Raw genomic sequence first — 26,916 nt, forward strand, 5'->3', positions numbered from 1 at the left:
CTACAATGACTACACTTGAATTAGAAAAGCAATGGTCTTGGAGGGGAATGAGAAGTGATTATGAGTGGGGCAGTGGAGGCTGGTGGCAGAAGCTATAGGAGGATGGGCTCATTATAATGGCTGGAATGGAATAAATGGAACGAAGTCAAATGTGGTTTCCATATGTTTGATACTGTTGCATTGATTCAATTCCAGCCATTACAATGAGCCCGTCCTCCTATAGCTCCTCCCAAGAGCCTCCTCTTGAGTGGGGGTATATGTTAAGGTAAGGGTCAAGGGTCACCTTTGTGTCTGATGAGGTATCTGCCCAAGACGATGAGAAGACAGAGCAGGATGAAGACGATGACCGCCACCACTCCTCCAATCACAGCATGGTCCACTCCTGAAGAGGTAGACATGGCAGTGGGGTCTGAGCGAGAGAGAGCGAGAGAGAGGGAGAAAGACAAGAGGGGGAGAGAGAGAGAGAGAGAGAGAACGAGAGAGACAGAATAGGGAGAGAGCAAGAGAGAGAGAGGGGACGAGAGAGGAAAGAGAGGGACAGAAGGGAGAGAGACAGATATATATAGAGAGAGTGAGACAGAGAGAGAGAAAGGGAGAGGGACAGAAGAGAGAGAAAGGGAGAGAGAAAGGGAGAGAGAAAGGGAGAGAGAAAGGGAGAGAGAAAGGCAGAGAGAAAGGGAGAGAGAAAGGGAGAGAGAAAGGCAGAGAGAAAGGGAGAGAGAAAGGGAGAGAGAAAAGGAGAGAGAAGGGGAGAGAGAAGGGGAGAGAGAAAGGGAGAGAGAAAGGGAGAGAGAAAGGCAGAGAGAAAGGCAGAGAGAAAGGGAGAGAGAAAGGGAGAGAGAAAGGGAGAGAGAAAAGGAGAGAGAAAGGCAGAGAGAAAGGCAGAGAGAAAGGCAGAGAGAAAGGGAGAGAGAGGAGAGATAAGAGGGAAAGACACAGCATTAGTCTAAAAACGGAAACATTACAAACTAAACTAAACCCAAAGAAAGGGATGAGAAAGCCATGCAAAATAAAAAAACGCATGAATACACCAGATGCATTAAACCGAATGGAACATAAAAAAGTCATTAAAAGTATAAAGCACATTCCTTTATGCATCCATGGGGACCTTTGCTAGAAGTTTTCCTCATGTGGGTGATGTGTAATGTAGGCTGTGTCTTAAATGGCACCCTATTCCCAACATAGTGCACTACTTTTGACCAGGGCCCACTACATAGGGAATTCGGTGCCATTTGGGACGATCCCATAATCTACCAGGCGGAGTGCTTAGCGTATGTTAGGGGCTTATCATCAAACTACACCACTCTCTCTTCCACAGAAAATATGATATTAATTGTATCTGGTAGCTCACTAAACACCTCTTTAACTTTGCATGGCTTTGGTTCAAACCCTCTATCAAACCCACTGTCACGTTGACAGACAGTCACCCAGATGTAGCTATAGAACTGTAAGACCAAAGACTATAACACATAAAGCACAGAGAGACTGAGATACAAAAGGACGATACAGAGGATTCTAGTAAATTGAGTGGCACCACCACACGATGCCTTGATAAGAAACCAAGGGAGAGAGATAAGAGGGACACAGCCAACAGTCTGTGTCACAAATGTCATCCTATTCCCTATGTAGTGCACTGCTTTTGACCAGAGCCCTATGGTGATCCTTATGGGCTCTGGTCCAAAGTAGTGCACTACACAGGCAATAGGATGACATTTGGGACGCAGCCACAGCCAACCAAGAGCCAAACACATGGGAGGAGAGGAGGAGAGAGAGGAGAGAGGGAGGCCCCTGACTGGTAGCGTCCGTCAGAGAGAAGAGAGAGAAGCACGGCAGGGGGGAGACCAGTGAGGAGGTGAAAGAGAGAGAGAGTCCTTGCTGAGGAGGCAGTATTGTGAATTAACACATAAATCCTGCTGTCAGCACCACCAGGGAAATGAGACAGGGACGGTGTCCCAAATGGAACCATATATCCTACATAATGCACTACTTTTGAGAAGGGCCCATAGGGAAACCCATAGGCATCTGGTCACAAGTAGTGCACGTATATAGGAAATAGGGTGCCATTTGGAACGCAGACAGGAACCATGAGACAAGACAGCAACCTCTGAGCCTGGCCCTTGCATATTACACACACACACAGTGTTACAGACTCAGACCACTTAAAGGTGCATGTTTATGTATGTACGGGGTACTATAGAGGGGTGTGTGTGTGTGTGTGTGTGTGAGAGAGAGCTGGAGAGCAGGTCAGAGAAAGAAAACAATATGTACAGTTCATTCGGAAAGTATTCAGACGCATTGACTTTTTGAATTTGGGGTGTTTCTCCCATTCTTCTCTGAAGATCCTCTCAAGCTCCGTCAGGTTGGATGGGGAGCGTCGCTGCACAGCTATTTTCAGGTCTCTCCAGAGATGTTCGATCAGGTTCAAGTCAGGGCTCTGGCTGGGCCACTCAAGGACTCTCTGTACTTTGCGCAGTTCATCTTTCCCTCGATCCTGACTAGTCTCCCAGTCCCTGCTGCCACCACCATGCTTCACCGTAGGGATGGTGCCAGGTTTCCTCCAGATGTGATGCTTGGCATTCAGGCCAAAGAGTTCAATCTTGGTTTCATCAGACCAGAGAATCTTGTTTCTCATGGTCTGAGAGTCTTTAGGTCCCTTTTAGCAAACTCCAAGCGGGCTGTCATGTGCCTTTTACTGAGGAGTGGCTTCCGTCTGGCCACTCTACCATAAAGGCCTGATTGGTGGAGTGCTGCAGAGATGGTTGTCTTTCTGGAAGATTCTCCCATCTCCACAGAGGAACTCTAGAGCTCTGTCAGAGTGACCATCCGGTTCTTGGTCACCTCCCTGACCAAGGTCCTTCTACCCCGATTGCTCAGTTTGGCCGGGCGGCCAGCTCTAGGAAGATTCTTGGAAGTTCCAAACTTCTTCCATTTAAGAATGATGGAGGCCACTGTGTTCTTGGGGACCTTCAATGCTGCAGGCATTTTTTGGTACCCTTCCCCAGTTCTGTGCCTTGACACAATCCTGTCTCAGAGCTCTACGGACAATTCCTTTGACCTCATGGCTTGGTTTTAGCTCTGACATGCACTGTCAACTGTGGGACCTTATATAGACAGGTGTGTGCCTTTACAAATCATGTCCAATCAATTGAATATACCACAGGTGGACTCCAATCAACTTGTAGAAACATCTCAATGATGATCAATGGAAACAGGATTCACCTGAGCTCAATTTCGAGTCTCATAGCAAAGGGTCTGAATCTTTATGTAAATATATATATATTTTTTCTTTTCTTAAAACCTGTTTTCGCTTTGTCATTATGGGGTATTGTGTGCACATTGAAGAGGAAAATGTTTTATTTAATCAATTTTAGAATAAGTAACAAAATGTGGAAAAAGTCAAGGGGTCTGAATACTTTCCGAATGCATTGTATGTGGGGGAAGAAGAGTATGAAAGCATTTATTAGAGAGTTCAGTTCACACTGTCCCCACACTACTACTTTCTTTATTTGAGGCAGAGGAAAATGGACAGACAGACAGACAGACAGACAGACAGACAGACAGACAGACAGACAGACAGACAGAGACAGACAGACAGACAGACAAATTGAGACAGAGACAGACAGACAGACAGGTGACTGTGAAAAAAAATACCTGCAATGTTGTCTGGACCATCTCCTCAATAGATGGAGGTGGATGGATGGATGGATGGATGGATGGATGGATGGTTAGACGAGTGAGACATGGACACGCGAGTGTAAGGGGGTCAGAATGAAGGAGGACAAAAACAGGAGAAAAATGAAAAAATAGAAAATATGAAAACAGTGAAGGGGTGAGTGTTGTTGAAAATGAAATGCCTGCTCCGGGGTAAAGTTTCCCCTAGGTACAGATCTAGGATCAGCTTTCCCTTCCCAATCCTAACCTTAGCCATTAGAGGGGGAAATGCAAAACTGACCCAAGATCAGTGTCTAGGGGGAACTTCACCCTACTCCCAAATGCCCTTTGATGAGAAGTCCTGGTCACATGCAATGTCTACACCTTCCTCAGTAAAGTGTACCTGGTCAATGTTGATGTAGACTCTACAAACTGCATTTCTTGTTTACCCACAGTGCAATTAGGATACTATTAGGATCTCTGAGAGTCTATGAATGTGTTTGTTCGTGACGGTACAACTGTTAATGCCAGTGTGTGTGTGTGTGTGTATACATACTGTCTGAGTGTGTAACTGAGATAATTTACCTGTGAAACTGTAAACTCCATTCAGCTGTATGGGAACTGAGGAGGGAGTGAGGGAGACCGAGGAGGGGGGAGCGACAGAGGGAGTAATGCTGGTAGGATGAGGGGAAGAAGAGGAGGAAGAAGAAGAGGGGGAGGAGGAGGAGGAGGATGTGGGGGGAAGGGGTTCCTGAGACAGTGGAAGATCAGGGAAGAGAGAGTTGGAAAGAGAGGTAGATGGAACATTGACAGGAGGAGGAGAGGGAGAGAGAGAGGGAGAGAGAGAAGGAGAGGGAGAAGAGGTAGAGGGGGATGAAGAGGAGGAAGAAGGGGAAGAAGGGGTGATAGTGAGGTCAGATGGGTAAGGGATAGAGAAGGAGAAGATAGCAGGAGGAGAAGTGGCAGGTAGGGACACAGAGTCAGACAACCCAGACCCAGAGCCAGACATTGTTGGCATAAGAGATGGGGATTGAGAGAAAGAATCGTGAAAAAGAGAGGGAGGGGGGGAGTCAGAGGTCGGAGAAGATGAGGGTAGATAGAAAGAGGTAGGGAAGAGGTAGTTTGAATCATCTGTCAGGTCTTGGATAAAGGAGAAGACATGAAGGGAATATGGAGAGGTAGTTAGAGCGGAGGAGTAGATAGAGAGAAAGAAAGGCGAGACATTGGCACGGTGTACAGGATGGATGTGTAGCAAAAAAGCGAAGGAGTGAAGCGCGAGGTGGATGGTGTGGTGGATAAAGAGAAATAAACAGAAAATAAATGTAAATAAAATCAGAAAAGAAACGTGAAAGTAAAAGTAGTAGTAGAAACCACACAGCAACAGAAATAAATAAAAAATGATGAAGGAAGAAGAAATATAACATTCTGCCCTGGACAAGCTGCTTCTCTACCATCACCCTCTCTCTCTCCCTTTTTCTCTCCCTCCTCCTCTCTTTCTATGGTCAGTACCTTGCACCAACAGTGTGTACTGTCCCTGCACATTCCCGATGCCATTGTCGGCCTGACAAAGGTACACGCCGTTGTCTGATTTGTTGAGCATCTCAAAGCGCAGGACACTACCATCCACCTTGGCCAGCGGAGGGAGCTCTCCATCCTTCTTCTGCCACACGTACAAGATAGGCCTGAGAGAGAGAGAGGGCGAGATAGAGAGAGAGAGATAGAGAGAGAGAGAGAGAAAGAGACAGACAGACACGACAGACAGAACGAGAGTGGACAAAGAGAAAAGAGATTAGAATTTAAAAAATGGACTGTGGGCAACATACATGCAGCAGACTGTTTACCAGTCAGAACTAGTGTGATACAGGAATCAATTATGTAATATGAGTATTGTATTACTGGATTTGTTGATGTGATGAATCCATTTTAGGGGCATATGAATATCTACAGAGTTCATCTTTCCCTTATACTTACAGATGTGGTATCTTAATTTGATCACTCTGTTGTTGCTGAGAATTTTCCTGCACCGCAGGAAATTCAAATGAGCCTCATGATTTACATAAATTCATTGAAAACCCGCAGTTCTCTTTCTCTCTCGCTCAAATGCTAAAGCACCAGACATAATAAATGTCCTTCTACTGTAGGTCCTACTACTGTGACATTGAAATGTACCAGAATTTATCTGAAATGCAGCCATACACATCAACAACCGTTATTTTATATAGCTTAATAACAAAATATATTGGTCTCCCCTACGACATACAAGTGTATCCGAAATGCACCCGTAGGGAACACCTAAACTATAGCCTACCGTAGCCTATCAAAACACATTTCCTGTTTAAAAAGTATCACTTTTTTTTTTGAATAATCAAATCCTCCTGCTGCAGGATTATTTTACAACTGTGAAGAAACTGGTCAAATTATGATTCCACACCTGTATATGTTGGTACATACAGTGCCTTTAGAAAATATTCACACCCCTTGACTTTTTCCACATTTTGTTGTGTTACAGCCTGAATTTAAAATTGATTAAATTTAGATTTTGTGTCATTGGCCTACACACAATACCCCATAATGTCAAAGTGGAATTATGTTTCTATAATTTTTTACAAACAAATAAAAAATTAAAAGCTGAAATCTTTTGAGTCAATAAGTATTCAATCCATTTCTTATCCACTACTCAGTAAAAGGCACATGACAGCCCACTTGGAGTTTGCCAAAGGGCACCTAAAGGATGATGAAACCAAGATTGAACTCTATGCCCTGAATGCCAAGCGTTACGTCAAGAGGAACCCTGGTACATTTACATTTACATTTACATTTTAGTCATTTAGCAGACGCTCTTATCCAGAGTGACTTACAGTTAGTGAATATATATATATATATATATATATATATATATATATATATATATATATATATATATATATATATATATAATTTTTTTCATACTGGCCCCCCGTGGGATGGCACCATCCCTACAGTGAAGCATGGTGGTGGCAGCGTCTTGCTGAGGGGATGTCTTTCAGCGGCAGGGACTGGGAGACTAGTCAGGATCGAGGGAAAGATGAATGGAGCAAAGTACAGAGAGATCCTTGATGAAATCCTGCTCCAGAGCACTCAGGACCTCAGACTGGGTTGAAGGTTCACCTTCCAACAGGACAACGATCCTGGCTTCAGGACAACGCAGGAGTGGCTTCGGGACAAGTCTCTGAATGTCCTTGAGTGGCCCAGCCAGAGCCCGGACTTGAACACGATCAAACATCTATAATATAATAATAATATAATATGCCATTTAGCAGACGCGAGGATCGAACCCACTACCTTGGCGTTACAAGCGCCATGCTCTACCAGCTGAGCTACAGAGACCTGAAAATAGCTGTGCAGCGACGCTTCCCATCCAACCTGACAGAGCTTGAGAGGATCTGCAGAGAAAAATGGGAGAAACTCCCCAAATACAGGTGTGCCAAGCTTGTAGTGTCATAACCAAGAAGGCTCGAGGCCTTAATCGCTGCCAAAGGTGCTTCAACAAAGTACTGAGTAAAGGGTCTGAATACTTATGTAAATGTAGACAGGTTTGTGCCCCTCCAAATCATGTCCAATCAATTGAATTTACCACAGGTGGACTCCAATCAAGTTGTAGAAACATCTCAAGGATGATCAATGGAAACAGGATGCACCTGAGCTCAATTTCGAGTCTCATAGCAAAGGGTCTGAATACTTATGTAAATAAGGTATTTTTTTAATAAACTAGGGAGTTTTTTGGGGATAAAAATAAACGGAATAGATCTAAGCACAGGCAAAATCCTAGAGTTTAACCTGGTTCAGTCTGCTTTCCAACAGTCACTGGGAGACAAATTCACCTTTCAGCAGGACAATAACCTAAAACACAAGGCCAAATATGCACATGAGTTGCTTACCAAGATGATACTGAATGTTCCTGAGTGGCCTAGTTACAGTTTTGACTTAAATCAGCTTGAAAATCTATGACAAGACTTGAAAATAGCTGTCTAGCAATGATCAACAACTAACTTGACAGAGCGTTTATTTTTTCAAGAATAACGTGCAAATATTGTACAATACAGGTGTGCAAAGCTCTTAGAGACTTATCCAGAAAGACTCACAGCTGTAATTGTTGCCAAAGGTGATTTTAACATGTATTGACTCAGGGGTGTGAATACTTATGTAAATGAGATATTTCTGTATTTCATTTCTAAAACATGTTTTCACTTTGTGCAGATGGGTGAGAAAAAATAGCAATTTTTGAATTCAGGCTGTAACACAACAAAGTGTGGAATAAGTCAAGGGGTATGAATACTTTCCCTTAGGCACTGTTTGTCCTTGTTCATTACATAGAGTGAATAGTGTGTATGGTTATGTTTCATGTGTGTATATGGATTGAGTGCCAAGTGTGCAATAATGTGCTAAGGCTTCAGCATGTAAAGCTATCATCTGGGTATGACTGTGTTACAGAATGGACTGAGATTTATAACTGACTACTAATACGGAAATGGTATGCAATTGCAAGCACTTCAGGGTCTGCTGATCAAATAGATAGGACTGGAACGGAATGTTATGTAATGTAATTGAATGGAATGGAATTCAGCGCGATAGTCCTCCAGTAGAGAGGGGGTACATTCCATTTTATTTAATTAGAGCGTCTTGAAATAGCTCTTGTTCATCACGTCAAGACATTCTCAGAAACAAGCCGTATCGTTGTAATAAAACGTTTTCTGATTATATTATGCAGTTAAATGTGAAACTTCATCAGCGTCAGTTTGTCTGCGAGAAACGGTGGGTCAGATTTAGAGCAGCAGATATGTTGCCATGGTGATTGTATTTGATTGACAGCTGAGACCCAGACTGTATCTGACTGGTCATTAGTCCTTCGGCCAAGGAGCTGTGCATGTTCCCTCTTCCTCTACCTCTACCTCTCCCTCTCCCTCTCCAATTCAAAAGGGATTTATTGGCATGGGAAACATACATTAACATTGCCAAAGCAAGTGAAATAAACAATCACAAATGTACAGTTAACATTAAACAAACAAAAGTTTCAAAAGAGAAATACTATTTTCCCCTCCCCCATCCCTCTATCCCTGCCTTCTATGCCGGCCTGTTAGATATTCTGATGTTGTGCGGCCTCTTAGGGATATGCATGTGCTGAGCTCTTCTCCCCTCTCTCTATCTGTTCCCCTGCCACTCACACACCGGCTGTCTATTCAGACAGACTATCCGAAGTACTCTGGGTGCATCCTAAATGGCACCCTATTCCCTAAATAGTGCACTACTTTTGACCAGAGCCCTATGGACCCTGGTCAAGTGTAGTGCATTTTATAGGGAATGGGTTGCCATTTGGGACGCATTCTGTGACTGGAGAGGCTGTGACAGGCTGACGCATAACCTTAAAGGAGAGCAAAGAGAGGAGGGATGGGGGAGGATGGGGGCGGAAAAGGTGCAAAGCAAGATAGAAGAGAATTATTGGTGAGGACGAGAAGGAAGACGGGAAGATTCGACAAGGCTGTGACAGAAAAGACATTGAGTTGAGTGAGTGTGAGTGACAGGGTGAGAGAGAGATCAGTGATGGGGAGATAGAGGGAGACATACAGTGCATTTGGAAAGTATTCAGACCCCTTCACTTTTTCCACATTTTGTTACGTTACAGCCTTATTCTAAAATTGATTACATTAAAAATTTTCCTCATCAATCTACACACAATACCCCATAATGTCAAAGTGAAAACAGGTTTTTAGAAACAGAAAATACCTTATTTACATAAGTATTCAGACCCTTTGCTATGAGACTCGAAAATTGAGCTCAGGTGCATCCTGTTTCCATTGATCATCCTTGAGATGTTTCTACAACTTCATTGGAGTCTATCTGTGGTAAATTAAATTGATTGGACATGATTTGGAAAGGCACACACCTGTCTATTTAAGGTCCCACAGTTGCCAGTGCATGTCAGAGCAAAAACCAAGCCATTAGGTCGAAGACATTGTCTGTAGAGCTCAGAGACAGGTTTGAGTCGAGGCACAGATCTGGTGAAGGGTACCAAAACATGTATGCAGCATTGAAGGTTCCCAAGAACACAGTGGCCTCCATCATTCTTGCCAAACTGAGCAATCGGGGGAGAAGGGCCTTGGTCAGGCCTTGGTCAGGCCTTTATGGTAGAGTGGCCAGACGGAAGCCACTCCTCAGTAAAAGGCACATGACAGCCCGCTTGGAGTTTACCAAAAGGGATCTAAAGACTCTCAGACCATGAGAAACAGGATTCTCTGGTCTGATGAAACCAAGATTGAACTCTTTGGCCTGAATGCCAAGTGTCACGTCTGGAGGAAACCTGGCACCATCCCTACGGTGAAGCATGGTGGTGTCAGCATCATGCTTTGGGGATGTTTTTCAGTGGCAGGGACTGGGAGACTAGTCAGGATCGAGGGAAAGATGAACGGAGCAAAGTATAGAAAGATCCTTGATGAAAACCTGCTCCAGAGCGCACTGGACCTCAAACTGGGGCGAAGGTTCACCTTCCAACAGGACAACGACCCTAAGCACACAGCCAAGACAACACAGGAGTGGCTTCGGGACAAGTCTCTGAATTCCCTTGAGTGGTCCAGCCAGAGCCCGGACTTGATCCCGATCAAGCATCTCTGGAGAGACCTGAAAACAACGCTCCCCATCCAACCTGACAGAGCTTGAGAGGATCTGCAGAGAAGAATGGGAGAAACTCCCCCAAAAAAGGTGTGCCAAGCTTGTAGCGTCATACCCAAGAAGACTCAAGGCTGTAATCGCTGCCAAAGATTCTTCAACAAGGTACTGAGTACTTTTTTTATTTTTTATAAATTGACAAACATTTCTAAAAACCTGTTTTTGCTTTTTTATATGGGGTATTGTGTGTAGATTGATGAGGGATTTTTTTTTTAAAATCCATTTGAATGTGGAAAAAGTAAAGGGGTCTGAATACTTTCCGAATGCACTGTAGGGTGCATCCCAAATGGCACCCTATTCTCTAGATAGTGTACTACTTCTGACCAGAGCCTTATGGGGAATAGGGTGCCATTTGGGATGCAGGGGGGAGACAGAGAATGAGAGGGGGAGAAAGGGGTAGACAGGAGGACGAGAGGAGAGGAGCCGATCAATAGACTGACTGGTCCAAGGCAGGTTCATCTATAATGCAGCACAGAACCTGCAGTGTATGTTTGTGTATGTGTTGTTCATGAGAGTATGTGTAGGGGTGTTTGCTTGTGTGTGTGTGTGTGTGTCTTACTCAGGGTTTCCGGTGGCAATGCACTGCAGGTGGAACTTCCCTCCCTCTCTGGGCAGATCACTCTCAGGCTGGATAGTGACATCTGGGGTGACTGGAAAAACAATAATACATCACTGTCACATACACTACCAGTCAAAAGTTTGGACACACCTACTCATTTAAGGGTTTTTCTTTATTTGTACTATTTTTTACATTGTAGAATAATAGTGAAGGCATCAAAACGATGAAATAACACATGGAATCATGTAGTAACCAAAAAGGTGTTAAACAAATCAAATTATGTTATACTTGAGATTCTTCAAATAGCCACCCTTTGCCTTGATGACAGCTTTGCACACTCTTGGCATTCTCTCAACTAGCTTCATGATTTAGTGACCTGGAATGCATTTCAATTAACAGGTGTGCCTTCTCAAAAGTTAATTTGTGGAATTTCTTTCCTTCTTAATGCGTTTGAGCCAATCAGTTGAGTTGTGACAAGGTAGGGGTGGTATACAGAAGATAGCCCTATTTGGTAAAATACCAAGTCCATATTATGGCAAGAACAGCTCAAATAAGCAAATAGAAACGACAGTCCATCATTACTTTAAGACATGAAGGTCAGTCAATACAGAACATTTCAAGAACTTTGAACGTTTCTTCAAGTGCAATCGCAAAAACCATCAAGCGCTATGATGAAACTGGCTCTCATGAGGACCATCATAGGAATGGAAGACCCAGAGTTACCTCTGCTGCAGAGGATAAGTTAATTAGAGTTACCAGCCTCAGAAATTGCAGCCCAAATAAATGCTTCACAGAGTTCAAGTAACAGACACATCTCAACATCTACTGTTCAGAGGAGACTGTGTGAATCAGGCCTTCATGGTCGAATTGCTGCAAAGAAACCACTACTAAAGGACACCAATAAGAAGAAGAGACTTGCTTGGATCAAGAAACACGAGCAATGGACATTAGACCAGTGGAAATATGTCCTTTGGTCTGGAGTCCAAATTGGAGATTTTTGGTTCCAACCGCTGTGTCTTTGTGAGACGCGGTGTGGGTGAACGGATGATCTCCGCATGTGTATTTCCCACTGTATCATGGAGGAGGTGTTATGGTGTGGGGGTGCTTTGCTGGTGAGACTGTCTGTGATTTATTTAGAATTCAAGGCACACTTAACCAGCATGGCTACCACAGCATTCTGCAGCGATACGCCATCCCATCTGGTTTGGGCTTAGTGGGAGAATAATTTGTTTTTCAACAGGACAATGACCCAACACACCTCCAGGCTGTGTAAGGGCTATTTTACAAAGAATGAGAGTGATGGAGTGCTGCATCAGATGACCTGGCCTCCACAATCCCCCGACCTCAAGTCAATTGAGATGGTTTGGGATGAGTCGGACAGCAGAGTGAAGGAAATGCAGCCAACAAGTGCTCAGCATATGTGGGAACTCCTTCAAGACTGTCGGAAAAGCATTCCAGGTGAAGCTGGTTGAGAGAATGCCAAAAGTGTGCAAAGCTGTCATCAAGGCAAAGGGTGGCAATTTGAATCTCAAATATAAAATATATTCTGATTTGTTTAACACTTTTTTGGTTACTACATGATTCCATATGTGTTATTTTATAGTTTTGATGTCTTCACTATTATTCTACAATGTAGAAAATAGTGAAAATAAAGAAAAACCCTTGAATGAGTAGGTGTTCTAAAACTTTTGACTGGTACTGTATGTCCCCTGCAGGTGGCAGTATAGGTATGACCAGCAGTAGGAAAGGCATATGGGTAGGGTTGCCAAGGCAGAAGCTACTCTTCCTGGGGTCCAGCAGATTTCACAACACATTAAGTGTGTACCCTCAGTCCACTACTCTACTACCACATATCTACAACACAAAATCCATGTGTACGTGTGTGTATCGTGCGTATGTTATCATGTATCATTGCTCAGAATTTTTTTTATGTTGTTTAAGTAATAATAAATATCTAAAAAAGACAGGGGTCAAAATTATTGGCAACCCTGTTTTCAATATTACAGCACCCTCCCCTTGCGAGGATAACGACACTGAGCCTTTTTCTAAAATGTTTTATAAGATTGGAGAACATGTTGGGAGGGATATTAGACCATTCCTCCATTTCCAGATCCTTGATATCCTTCTTGATATCCAACTCCTGGTGTGCATGGTCAAAGAGCTCTATTTTCATGTAATCTGACCATAGCACTGGTTCCAATCCAAGTGACAATGCCGTTTATCAACTCCTGGCGGTGCTATGTTCAGACGACAGAGCTCGTTGGCTACGCACACCAGTGGTGGGTTTGGCATTGAAAAACAGAAGCATAGCCTCCCGAGTTGCGCAGCGGTCTAAGGCACTGCATCACAGCGCTTGAGGCGTCACTACGGACCCAGGTTCGATCACAGGCTGTGTCACAACCGGCCGTGACCGGGAATCCCATAGGGCGGCACACAATTGGCCCAGCGTCGTCCGAGTTAGGGGAGGGTTTGGCCAGGGGGGCTTTACTTGGCTCATCGCGCTATAGCGACTCCTTGTGGTGGGCCAGGCGCCTGCAGGATGACTTCGGTCGTCAGTTGGGCAGTGTTTTCTCCGACAAATTGGTGCAGCTGGCTTCTGGGTTAAGCGGGCGGGTGTTAAGAAGCGCGGTTTGGCGGGTCATGTTTCGGAGGACGCATGACTCAACCTTCGCCTCTCCCGAGCCCATTGGGGAGTTGCAGCGATGAGACTGGATCGCAATTGGATATCACAAAATTGGGGAGAAAAAGGGGGTAAAATACCACAAAAACATTTTATACAAATAAAACAGAAGCATATGCAGAAAGTTATCTCATACCAACGGTAAAATATGGTTGTAGATCTTTGATGTTATGGGGCTATTTTGCTTCCACTGGTCCTGGGGACCTTGCTAATCCAATGAGTCCCACCGTAACGCAGGCTCATTTGGGTTTCTAACCTCTTTTAAACATTGTGTGTTTGAGCTACATTCATTAGTCTGTGTGATTAACGGGGGCTGAGCTAGAGCAGTGTTTGTGAGACAAGGGCGGATCCCAAAGGAGCCCGGGGCCGGGTCTTTTTACAAAAATGTCTGTAGAGTCAGAATGGTTTGAGCTATAAACTATTACAATCTATCTATGAAAAGCTGAGACTCTTACAAGCTACACAAGAGTTGTTAGAAGGTAAGGAGTTCTTCTACATAGAAGATCATAGAAGATCATAGGAAATCCCAGGACATAGTGTCTATAATACTGTAATAAGCTCACATAGTTGCTGTCACAAACTCCAAACTCCACACAGTTGTCACTGACTAATTGGATATTAATTTCCCAGTGAGCAAACCATTTCTGTACTTACTGCATTCATATAAATTCTTTTCTTTGGGACATTTGTCAATAAAACTCATGAATGCAACTGTTTATGTCTAATTTGTGATCTAGTTGTAGCCCTGGTTGTCCTGAAAATAAAATGGTAAAACACTTGGTTGTGAGTCTAAATATAAGAACTGGACATGCAGATAAATGAAAGTCAGATAAATGAAAAGCAGATTTTTGCTGGGATCTCAGGACTAGGGTTAAGGTCAACGGCATCTTTACCAGGACATTTTAGCCCAAAACCTTGACCGCAAGTGAATCTTCCAGCAAGACGACAACCCCAAGCACTAATCAAAATCCACAAAGAAATAGTTAATTGACCAGAAAATCAACATTTTGCAATGGCCATCTCAGTCACCGGACTTGAACCCCATTGAAAACTTGTGGTTTGATTTGAAGAGGGCAGTCCATAAGAGCAGACGAAGGATATCAAGGATCTGGAAAGATTCTGTACGGAGGAATAGTCTAAGATCCCTTCCAATGTTCTAGAAAAAGTCTCAGTGTCGTTATGCTCGCAAGGGAAGGGTGCTAGCGTGTTAAAAACAGGGGTGGCAATAATTTTGACCCCAATCTTTTAGAGATTTGTTTCTGTTATTTGTTAAAATCTCTTTCTCTGAGTAATTGTATAATTATAAAATAATATAATTTCCCACTTTTATTTAGCAAACTATGTAGCTCAGTGTTTATATGATGTATTATTTACAGTCTTTTTTGCTCATCTTTATCAAGGGTGCCAATAATTATGGACCTGAAAGTACATGTGGTTGCAGTGGCAGGCCTTGGCGAGTGGGGGCAGCACTTACACAGGACTCTAATGGGTTGCTCGCTCCTCTTGTCCCCAGGGGCCAGAGAAGGGTGGTCTACAGCACAGGCAATCAGAGCATTGTCGTCGCTTCGGCCCACCGTCAGAGTCAGCTCACTGATCACTGTGTAGGTCGGCTCATCAGGGTTAGACTCCACCACATCAGGGCGACCTGGATGCACATACGCAGGCACACACAGATAGAGAGATGCACACACACACCACACACACGTAGAGACGCAGATGCACACAAATGAGGACAGACACACACAGATAGAGAGATGCACACACACACCACACACACGTAGGGACGCAGATGCACACAAATGAGGACAGACACACACAGATAGAGAGATGCACACACACACACACGATGCAGACACACACATATTGTCACCATGGGTACTCGTTTTAACTGTCATTGCATATAATAATGATGTACTACTTACTACCACTGTATGAAAAGCAATGAGTTTACATTCGAGATACAGTAAATATCACTGGCTGACTGAGTAATATTTCTGTAATATGGAGAATATTTCTCTTTATCTCTTTCTCATTCACCCACGCAGGGAACATTTAGAATCTGTGGATCCACCATAATGATACATTACATTTTAGTCATTTAGCGGACGCTCTTATCCAGAGCGACTTACAGTTAGCGAATACATTTTTTTTTTATACTGGCCCCCCGTGGGAATCGAACCCAAAACCCTGGCGTTGCAAACGCCATGCTCTATCAACTGAGCTACATCCCTGCCGGCCATTCCCTCCCCTACCCTGGGCCAATTGTGCGCCGCCCATGAGTCTCCCGGTCGCGGCCGGCGGCGACAGAGCCTGGATTCGAACCAGGATCTCTAGTGGCACAGTTAGCACTGCGATGCAGTGCCTTAGACCACTGCGCCACTCAGGAGTACATACATGTAGATTATGTCTGCATCCCAAATGGCACCCTATTCCCTATATAGTGCGCTACTTTTGACCAGGGCTACATCCAATTCAATGCAGACAAATTGATCCCATCAGCTGATCAATAGCCCTTACACTTACACTACCGGTCAAAAGTTTTAGAACACCTACTCATTCAAGGGTTTTTCTTTATTTTTACTATTTTCTACATTGTAGAATAATAGTGAAGACATCAAAACTATGAAATAACACATATGGAATCATGTAGTAACCAAAAAAGTGTTAAACTAATCAAAATATATTTTACATTTGAGATTCTTCAAAGCAGCCACCCATTGCCTTCATGACAGCTTTGCACACTCTTGGCATTCTCTCAACCAGCTTCACCTGGAATGTTTTTCCAACAGTTTTGAAAGAGTTCCCACATATGCTGAGCACTTGTTGGCTGCTTTTCCTTCACTCTGCCTTCTGACTCATCCCAAACCATCTCAATTGGGTTGAGGTCGGGGGATTGTGGAGGCCAGCTCATCTGATGCAGCACTCCATCACTCTCCTTCTTGGTCAAATAGCCCTTACAAAGCCTGGAGGTGTGTTGGGTCATTGTCCTGTTGAAAAACAAATGATAGTCCCACTAAGCCCAAACCAGATGGGATGGCGTATCGCTGCAGAATGCTGTGGTAGCCATGCTGATTAAGTGTGCATTGAATTCTAAATAAATCACAGACAGTGTCACCAGCAAAGGACCCCCACAGCATAACACCTCCTCCTCCATTCTTTACGGTGGGAAATACACATGCAGAGATCATCCGTTCACCCACACCGTGTCTCACAAAGACACGGCGGTTGGAACCAAAAATCTCAAATTTGGACTCCAGACTAAAGGACATATTTCCACCGGTCTAAAGTCCATTGCTCGTGTTTCTTGGCCCAAGCAAATCTCTTCTTCTTATTGGTGTCCTTTAGTAGTGGTTTCTTTGCAGCAATTTGACCATGAAGGCCTGATTCACGCCGTCTCTTCTGAACAGTTGATGTTGAGATTTCTGTTACTTCAACTCTGTGAAGCATTTATTTGGGCTGCAATTTCTGAGGCTGGTAACTCTAATGAACTTATCCTCTGCAGCAGAGGTAACTCTGGGTCTTCCATTCCTGTGGCGGTCCTCATGAGAGCCTGTTTAATCATAGCGCTTGATCGGTTTTGAGACTGCACTTAAAGAAACTTTCAAAGTTCTTGAAATGTTCCGTATTGACTGACCTTCATGTCTTAAAGTAATGATGGACTGTCAATTCTCTTTGCTTATTTCAGCTGTTATTGCCATAATATGGACTTGGTCTTTTACCAAATAGGACTATCTTCTGTATACCCCCCTACCTTGTCACAACACAACTGATTGGCTCAAACGCATTTAGAAGGAAAGAAATTCCACAAATTAACTTTTAAGAAGGCAGACCTGTTAATTGAAATGCATTCCAGGTGACTACCTCATGAAGCTGGTTGAGAGAATGCCAAGAGTGTGCAAAGCTGTCATCAAGGCAAAGGGTGGCAATTTGAATAATCACAAATATAAAATATAGTTGGATTTGTTTAACACTTTTTTGGTTACTACATGATTCCATATGTGTTATTTCATAGTTTTGATATCTTCACTAATATTCTACAATGTAGAAAATAGTAGAAAATAAAGAAAAACCCTTGAATGAGTATGTGTTCTAAAACTTTTGACTGGTAGTGTACATACTGTAGTGTACAAGAACATTCATATTTAAAGCCTCTTCACAGCACTTAGCCAGCCATTCTTCTCAATTAAACCCTCTTCAACTACACTCTTTCTACATCTCCCAACCATTTCATCATCCTTCATCCTTTTCCTCCACTGACCCTTCCCTAATATCCCATTTTCTCTCTCTCAGCATCCAAAATGCATTCCATATGGCACCCTATTCCCTATACTGTATAGTGCATTACTTTTGACCAGGGACCATCACCCTATTCCCTGGTCTATGGTCCTGGACAAAAGTAGCACACTATGAAGGGAATAGGATGCCATTTGGGATGCAGACATTTTCTTTTTATCTCTTCTCCTTCATATTTCCTCTCATGACTCTCTCCTAGTATAGCCCTGCCCCTCTCTCTCTCCCCCTTCTTCCTCCCTCCATCCCTGTTGAGCCTCTCTAACCTCTGTAAGCCCATCAAAGCAGCAGAAGTGAGTAGCGGGCTATGTGCTCATCTCTCTCAGCTAGCTACTTACAGCACAGCGCTCTATGCCACCCTATAGGCTAGGGTCAATGGTAGTGCACTACATGGGGAAAAGGGTGCTAATTGGAACACAAACTCTGTATGAGAGGGTGTCATAATAACACTTTGACCCATGATGCTCCTCTCCTCGGCCTCTCCTCGCTCTCTTTCTTCAGCCATAATACTGACTGAAGAGCCCAGAATGAGTGTGTGTGTGTGTGAGAGAGAGAGAGAGAGAGAGAGAGAGAGAGAGAGAGAGAGAGAGAGAGAGAGAGAGAGAGAGAGAGAGAGAGAGAGAGAGAGAGAGAGAGAGAGAGAGAGAGAGAGAGAGAGAGAGAGAGAGAGAGAGAGAGAGAGAGAGTGTGTGTGTCTGTGAGAGTGTGGGTTTTTGGTTTTACTATCTTTATGAGAAGTCCTCACAAGGATAGTAAAACAAGTTTTCGCCGGTCCCCACAAGGAAAAAGGCTATTTTAGGCTTAGGGGTTAGGTTTAGGGTTAGGGTTACAATTAGCGTTAGGAGTTAGGTTTAGGGTTGGGGGTTAAGGTTAGGGTTAGGTTTAGGGTTGGGGGTTAAGGTTAGGGTTAGGTTAAGGGTTAGGGTTGAGGTAAATAGGATTTTGAATGGGAATCAATTGTTTGGTCCCCACAAGGATAGTAACACACACTATATGTCACACAGGGTTGAGTCTCCAACGCGACTGGGATGCTCTCCACTCACTATCTGCGGCTCTCTCTCAGTCTTCTCATGGTTCATCAGGAACCAAGGTCGCTCAATCTATCCTAATAGAACATCCTGGATGCATCCCAAATGGCACCCTTTTGGTATAGGTTATAGGGACGCTTTTGGTATAGGGTATAGGGTTCCATTTGGGACGCAGACCCTCTCTCGCTCGTTTACAGCTTCCTCTGTGTTCTGTCTCATCCCCCCGTGTCCCCGCTTTCAGCTCCTAGCTTTACCATTTATCCCCTCGATCCTTTCTATCTTATTTACTTTTAATCTTTCTATTTCTCTCTCCCTCCCTCCCTCCCTCTCTCTGAATCCCGTCTACACACCCTCTCTCTCCCATCTTCCCTCTCCTCTCCCTCCCTCCCATCTACCCCCCCTCTCTCTTCTCTCTTCCCTCTCCTCTCTCTCTCTCTCCCTCCCAACCACCCCCCCCTCTCTCTCTCTGTTTAGTGTTCTGCTATGTTCTGCCTCATCACCTCCCCTCTAGTTTCTCTAGCTTGCAAATTTCCCTATTATCCTCTCTCTCTTCTTCTTTCTTTAACCTCCATTTATTTTCTTCTCTTGCTCATTCACATTCTCTCCATCTCCCTCCCCTTCTCTCACACATACATACACACCTTTCTCTTTTTTTGTCTCTCATGAACTATCACACTCCCCTTCTCTCTCCCTCTCCCTCCCATCCTCTTTCCCTCCCCTTCTCTCTCCCTCCCCTCCTCTCTCCCTCCCATCCTCTCTCCCCTCTCTCCCTCCCCTTCTCTCTCCCTCCCATCCTCTCTCCCTTCCCTCCCTTCCCCTCCTCTCTCCCTCCCATCCTCTCTCCCTTCCCTCCCTTCCCCTCCTCTCTCCCTCCCATCCTCTCTCCCCTCTCTCCCTCCCCTTCTCTCTCTTTCCCATCCTCTCTCCCTTCCCTCCCTTCCCCTCCTCTCTCCCTCCCATCCTCTCTCCCTTCCCCTCCTCTCTCCCTCCCATCCTCTCTCCCTTCCCTCCCTTCCCCTCCTCTCTCCCTCCCATCCTCTCTCCCTCCCCTTCTCTCTCTTTCCCATCCTCTCTCCCTTCCCTCCCTTCCCCTCCTCTCTCCCTCCCACCTTTACCTGTGAGTTCCTCCTGGTCCCTGTACCAGCGTAGTTTGGCGGGGGGCTTGCTTCCGGAGCTGGTGCAGGTGAGGGTGACTTTGCCCCCCTCCTGCACGGCGTCCTCATAGCCAGAGATCTGGGGCTTACCAGGGACACCTGACAGAGACAGAGAGAGAGAGAGAGAGAGAGAGAGAGAGAGAGAGAGAGAGAGAGAGAGAGAGAGAGAGAGAGAGAGAGAGAGAGAGAGAGAGAGAGAGAGAGAGAGAGAGAGAGAGAGAGAGAGAGAGAGAGAGAGAGAGAGAGAGAGAGACAGAGAGAGAAGAGAGCACATTTAACACACAGACACGATGTGCATCCCAAAACGACACCTATTCCCTATATACTGTAGTGCACTATGGTCTCTGGTCAAAAGTAGTGCACTATATAGGGAATAGGGTGCCATTTGGGACACTGCCACAGACTTATTGCAGACATGTATACAGTACAGAGAGAATGTAATACAGCCAGCGGACATACAAACAGAACATTATACAAACAACAGACAGAAAGCAATATTCTGCAATACAGCCTAATGCAATGCAGATTGCATACACATCCACATACTGCATGCTACCGACACTCTGTGGTGTAAAGTATTTAAGTATATATACTTTAAAGTACTACTTAAGTAGTTTTTGGGGGTATCTGTACTTTACTTTACTATTTATATTTTTGACAACTTTTACTTTTACTTCACTACATTCCTAAAGAAAATAATGTACTTTTTACCCCATACATTTTCCCTGACACCCAAAAGTACTCGTTACATTTTGAATGCTTAGCAGGACAGGAAAATGGTCCAATTCATGAACTTATCAAGAGAACATCCCTGGTCATCCCTACTGCCTCTGATCTGGCAAACTCACTAAACCCAAATGCTTAGTTTGTAAATTATGTCTGAGTGTTGGAGTGTGCCCCTATCTCTCCGTAAATAAAAAAACAAGAAAATTGTGAATTTGAAATGATTGATACTTTTCCTTTTCCTTTCAATACTTAAGTATATTTTAGCAATTACATTACTTTTGATACTTAGGTATATTTAAAACCAAATACTTTTAGACTTTTACTAAGGTATCTTTACTTTTACTCAAGTATGACAATTGGGTACTCTTTCCACCACTGCCGACACTCAGACAAAGACATCTACATACAGTACTCCACTACTGTATCTAGCACACAGACTGCATGAAGTTTTCTAATTGAATAAGTTAATACATAATACTGAATGTTAATACTTAATACAGAATAAAGCACGCACGCACACACACACACACACACCCCACACACACCTAGCACAGTGACGGTGGCGCGGGCTGTGCGGACGGGCATGGTGAAGATGGAGCAGGTGTACTCCCCCTCGTCTGACAGCTGGATGTCTCCGATTGTGATGGACAGCTCTGTGCCTGTCGACCGGTGGAGCTGGATACGGTTATCTCTCAGAGCTGGGTGAGAGAGAGGGATGGGAGGGAGAGGAAGAGTGGATGGGGGGAGAGAGAGGTGGTGGCGAGGGGGAGGGAAGGAGGGATAGAGAGAGAGGGAGGAGAGGGGGAGGGAGGGAGAGAATCAGGGGAAGGGGGGGAGAAATAGAGATAGAAAATTAGGGAGAGTGGGAAGGGGAAGGAGAGGGGAGGGGACAGACAGACAGACAGGGAGGGAGGGAGGGAAATAGGAGGGGGCAAAAGAAGAAGAAGAGATATAAACGCTTTGTCATCATCGCGGCAGCTGGCAGGGAGGCGCACACACACACACACACAGCGTTTAGTGTAGGTTATGGGAGAATGATGAAATGGTAGGAAACACACGTCCTATCTACGTGATATCTTTGACCTCTATATGTATTCTGATCTGACTCTGTCTGGGCTCTTGGGACACACACACACACAAGCAAACAGACACATATAACCCCTATTCCCTACATAGTGCACTGCTTTTGACCAGGGCCCATTGTAACATGAAGGCAGCAGAACACACATTCACACACAGTCAGTCCTTGGGCCTGTTTATCTGTCTACAGACAGTCATGATCTCTGTCTGTGGCTACTGGGGTATAGTGCAGGACTGTCTCCATATACAATATGTCTCTCTGTCTGTCTTTGTGTATCTGTGTAAGGTGCAGACAAGTGTTTGTACATGTGTGTCTCTGTCCTTATCTGTCTGGATGACTCCCGCTTCTCTTTCTGTCTGTGTGTGTCTGTCTGGCTCAGTCTGTCTGTCTGTCGCTCTCTATCTGTCTGCCTCCCTTTCTGTCTGCCCGACTCCTTCTCTGTCTGTCTCTGCCAGTGCTTAGCATGCCTAACTCTGCCTGTGTCTGTGTCTCTGCCAGTGCTTTGCATGCCTAACTCTGCCTGTGTCTGTGTCTCTGCCAGTGCTTTGTCTTCATGGTTTATCAGTAACCAAGGTCAGTCCATTTGTCTTGATGTAGCTCCTGTGTGTGCTCCCCTGAGTCCCATGGACCCCTTGAAAACTATCTGTCTCCTTAAATTCACTTTTCCTTCCCCTTTTCGCATTCTTTTTTTTTTTCTTTCTCCCTCTCTCTCTCTTTCTTGAGTCCTCTATCTTGCTCTCTTTATCACTCTTTCTCTCTCTCTCCCTTTCTCAACCCCCCCATCATCTATCTCTCTTCATTTATCCTCCATTTACCCCTCCTTTCCAAGATATTGTTAACTGGGGGAAGCTTTATTGGGATGAATACAATTAGCAAAATATTGTATTTCAGAAACAATGCTATTTCTACTTACAGAGTAGTGTTATTGATCTAGATCTGAAAATAACATACGCTAAAGGTACATGCATGCACGCACCCCTGGCAAAAAAAGACATCAACATGTCAATACGCCATTAGGTTCACAGATAGTAGGGCAATAGATTACCAGACCTGCCTTCAAGTACTATTTGAAATCCTTCCAATACTTTGAGCGCCTGGACTGCCAGATAGGCGGGGTTTGCAGTTTTGGGATTATTCTATTGGTCCATTAAGCCATGCAACCCGAGTGTGTGTGTGCATGTGTGTGTGTATGTGCACATGTATGCGTGTGATGGGGATAGACTGTGGTCTGAGAGTCAGAGTGCTGGGTCAGGATCTGGTTCTGCTCTGCGGCCCTGGTTGAGACAAGATACCCTCAGAGGGTACTACTAGCACTAGCCAGCCACACCAGTTATTTTGGGCTCTTGATCTCTCTCTCCCTCTCTCTCTCACTTCTTCTCTTTCACACACATACACAAACATACACATCTCTCTCTCTCTCTCTCACAAACACACAACCCTTCCTTCCTTCCTTCCTTCCTTGCTTCCTTCCTTCCTTCCTTCCTCTTTTCCCTCCGTCCCTCCCTCTCCCTCTCTCCCTCCTTCTCCCTCCCTCTCTCTCGCTCAATCCCTCAATCACTCCCTCCCTTCCTCTCTCTCACCTCTCTTCTCTCCGAAGTACAGGGTCTGCTGGGCCGTGTTGGACCACTGCAGGGAGGAGTTGTCGCTCTCTGCCACCCGGCAGGTCAGGGTCACCGTGCCACCCACCGACACCGTCTCGTCCTGGGTCACCGGCTGCAAGGGGTCATCGTCTAGGCAACACAGAGAAGAAGGAGGTCAGATGGAGATGGTCATTTCAGGTACTTTCTGTCAGAGTCCTGGACAGGTGTGTGTCCCAAATGGCACCCTATTCCCTATATAGTGCACTAAAAGTAGTGCACTAAATAGGGAACAGGGTGCCATTTGGGATGCAGACAGAGCCTGGACAGTTAGAGAGGGAAAACAGAAAAGAAGATAAATGGTCTGGCAGCAGCCATGGAAGTATCTATGTAAGACTGATGAGTCTATAACCAGCCGGAACATTCACTGGCTGGTTCCCTATATAGTGCACTACTTTTGACCAGGGCCCTATATAGGGAATAGGGTGCCATTTGGGACGCATCCAATGAAGGAGAGGCGTGTTGAGAAGCACAATATGCTGTGTGTGTGTGTGTGTGTGTGGGGTGTGTGTGTAAGAGAGAGAGCGAGAGAGAGAGAGAGAGAGAGAGAGAGAGAGAGAGAGAGAGAGAGAGAGAGAGAGAGAGAGAGAGAGAAATGAAAAGGTCAAAGTGGCAATGGAGAGATGTTACACAGAGTTAATGTTACTGTGTGACCCCACAGTGTTTATAGCGGTGTCATTTGTAGGCATGCATATGTATTTCAGGTTTGAACAAACTCAAATGAGACAAATATTATGGAAATGAGGGTCAGGATGTGAGAATGAATGTGGCCAGCAATAATTACGGGTTTGGCACTGAATTTTGATACTAAAAACCTTAACTGAACTTGATCTGGCATGGTGTTACAGTACAACTCAAACAGTGTTATCCTAATTTGATGTCCCAAATGGCACCCTATAGTATACCCTATATAGTGCACTACTTTTGACCAGGGACCCCTTGGTCAAGTGCTATGTAGGGAATATTGGGCCATTTTAGGACGCATCCCATACACAACAGTGACCTTTGCTGATCTACTGTATGTGATTACGCAAATACACAGAAATGTAACTGGAAAATGTATCTACTTATGATAAGTTATTCTAATACCGTTGATGTGTTGTACATCTGTCTAACCAAATGTTCACTCTCTTTAAGGGGTATTTTATGTCCAGGAACATCAACAAACAGGAGACATGAATTACAGAGAAGGCTTAACTAGACAAAAAATGTATGTTCTACATCCCAAATGGCACCCTATTCCCTTTATAGTGCACACATTTTGAGTAGGGCTTTCGTCAAAAGTAGTGCACTATGTAGGGAATAGGGTGCCATTTGGGACACATGCCATATATAGTACCAGACATGCCTCAAAGCAAGCTCCTCACCTCTGTAAATATGGCATTTATAAATAGTCTAATTGGAACAGAAATTGTCAGTGGTAGACAGTTTTAAATTCACAGTGTAGCGCTATCACATCCTTGCACCAGCGGTGATATTCCTTTTTTTTCTCACATCTGTGTGTTCTAAGTGTTCCGTAGCGGAACTCCGATCAGGACATGAAAAAGGAAATGCATGCAGGATGTGGCAGGAAGAATATCGGCACGACAACATAACTCAAACTAACCTGAAATGATACTACACTGAAACAACATTACACACTTTTAAGAACTCCTTTAGTATTGCTGTCGAAAACTCCCACTTCCCCCCTACCCTGGAAGAAAGACGTTCTTTTTTCAATTGCTATTATTTCCTCGTGAGTAGACTACGGGGTTGTGTCCCAATAATCTCTCCTTTATATCTCCCAAAGTATGCACTTGTTCACTTCCCTTGATTGATTAGAAAGGAAATTACTGGTGTACAGTACCAGTCAAAGGTTTGGACACACCTAATCATTCCAGGGTTTTTCTTTATTTTTACTATTTTCTAACACGAGCAATGGACATTAGAACGATGGAAATCTGTCCTTTGGTCTGATGAGTCCAAAATTGAGATTTTTGGTTCCAACCGTCGTGTCCTTGTGAGACGCAGAGTAGGTGAACGGTTGACCTCCCACCATGAATCATGGAGGAGGAGGTGTAATGGTGCTTTGCTGGTGACACTGTCGGTGGCACACTTAACCAGCATGGCTACCACAGCATTCTGCAGCGAAACACCATCCCATCTGGTTTGCGCTTAGTGGGACTATCATTTGTTTTTCAACAGGACAATGACCCAAAACACACCTCCAGGCTGTGTAAGGGCTATTTGACCAAGAAGGAGAGTGATGGTGCTGAGAATATTGGGACACACACACGGCTTTCTATCCATGGCTTCCATTGAGGCCCTGCTCACGCTCTTTGCCCCTCTCTCTCTCTGCCCCTCTCTCTGTCCCTCTCTCTCTCTGCCTGTCTCTCTCTCTGCCTGTCTCTCTCTGCCCCTCTCTCTCGCTCTGCTCCTCTCTCTCTCTCTTTGTCCCTCTCTCTCGCTCTCTCTGCCCCTCTCTCTCTCTCTCTGCCCCCCCCTCTCTCTCTGCCCCTCTCTCTCTCTGCTCCTCTCTCTCTCTGCCCCTCTGCCCCTCTCTCTCTCTGCCCCTCTCTCTCTCTCTCTGCCCCTCTCTCTCGCTCTGCTCCTCTCTCGCTCTGCTCCTCTCTCGCTCTCTCTCTCTCTCTCTCTCTCTCTCTCTCTCTCTCTCTCTCTCTCTCTCTCTCTCTCTCTCTCTCTCTCTCTCTCTCTCTCTCTCTGCACCTCTCTCTCTCTCTCTGCCCCTCTCTCTCTCTCTCTCTGCCCCTCTCTCTCTCTCTCTGCCCCTCTCTCTCTCTGCTCCTCTCTCTCTCTCTCTCTCTGCCCCTCTCTCTCTGCCCCTCTCTCTCTCTCTCTCTGCCCCCCTCTCTCTCTGCCCCTCTCTCGCTCTGCTCCTCTCTCTCTTTGCCCCTCTCTCTCTCTCTCTCTCTCTCTGTCCCCCTCTCTCTCTCTCTGCCCCTCTCTCTCTCTCTCTCTCTCTGCCCCTCTCTCTCTCTCTGCCCCTCTCTCACTCTGCCCCTCTCTCACTCTGCTCCACTCTCGCTCTGCCCCTCGCTCTTTGAAATATTTGATTTTGACGGGGTGTTGTGCTTATTTGATATCTCTGTTTAGAATTTGGTAACATTCAAGTTTGTGATTAAAATGAAATTCGTTTTGCCAATAATTAGTGTATGAATTTTGTAAAGAGATTTCTATTTGTTAGAATTTAGTTATTGATGGTCGAATTGTTGAATTTAGCTGGTGCTTTTGGGCCAATCCTCTAAAGGGTCACTCTCTGGGTTGCGGTGTTTGTATAAGAAAAAAATGTGATGATAATATTCTGGATTACAGTGTGCTAGGGGGAGTGCTTTTGGGAATCTCCCAAGTTCTCGCTTACAGGCTAGGTTTGGGGCATTTATTTTAGCAAAATTCCAGGTGTACAATTTCAGT

The 26,916-nt window shown here is 44.8% G+C and overlaps 1 protein-coding gene across 3 annotated transcripts in view; it reads right to left on the minus strand.

Annotated features, from left to right (window-relative positions):
- The window catches only part of cadm3 (cell adhesion molecule 3), a 70,853-nt gene that overhangs the window by 2,722 nt on the left and 41,215 nt on the right, over nucleotides 1–26,916 (minus strand). Inside the window, exons 3-10 of one of the 3 annotated variants that reach the window (XM_084182871.1) lie at nucleotides 23,449–23,598; nucleotides 21,333–21,485; nucleotides 20,023–20,160; nucleotides 15,064–15,234; nucleotides 10,910–11,000; nucleotides 5,161–5,333; nucleotides 3,652–3,672; nucleotides 284–409 (exon numbers count right to left, since the gene is read on the minus strand). In XM_084182871.1, coding sequence (XP_084038997.1) covers nucleotides 284–409; nucleotides 3,652–3,672; nucleotides 5,161–5,333; nucleotides 10,910–11,000; nucleotides 15,064–15,234; nucleotides 20,023–20,160; nucleotides 21,333–21,485; nucleotides 23,449–23,598 — 1,023 coding nt within the window. Of the gene's footprint in view, nucleotides 1–283; nucleotides 410–3,651; nucleotides 3,676–5,160; nucleotides 5,334–10,909; nucleotides 11,001–15,063; nucleotides 15,235–20,022; nucleotides 20,161–21,332; nucleotides 21,486–23,448; nucleotides 23,599–26,916 lie in introns of all 3 variants that reach the window. The other 2 variants (XM_084182870.1, XM_084182872.1) reach the window with 2 other exon arrangements.

The sequence above is a fragment of the Coregonus lavaretus genome (genome assembly GCF_964263955.1).
Source record: "Coregonus lavaretus genome assembly, chromosome: 19".
Taxonomy (NCBI): Eukaryota; Metazoa; Chordata; class Actinopteri; order Salmoniformes; family Salmonidae; genus Coregonus; species Coregonus lavaretus.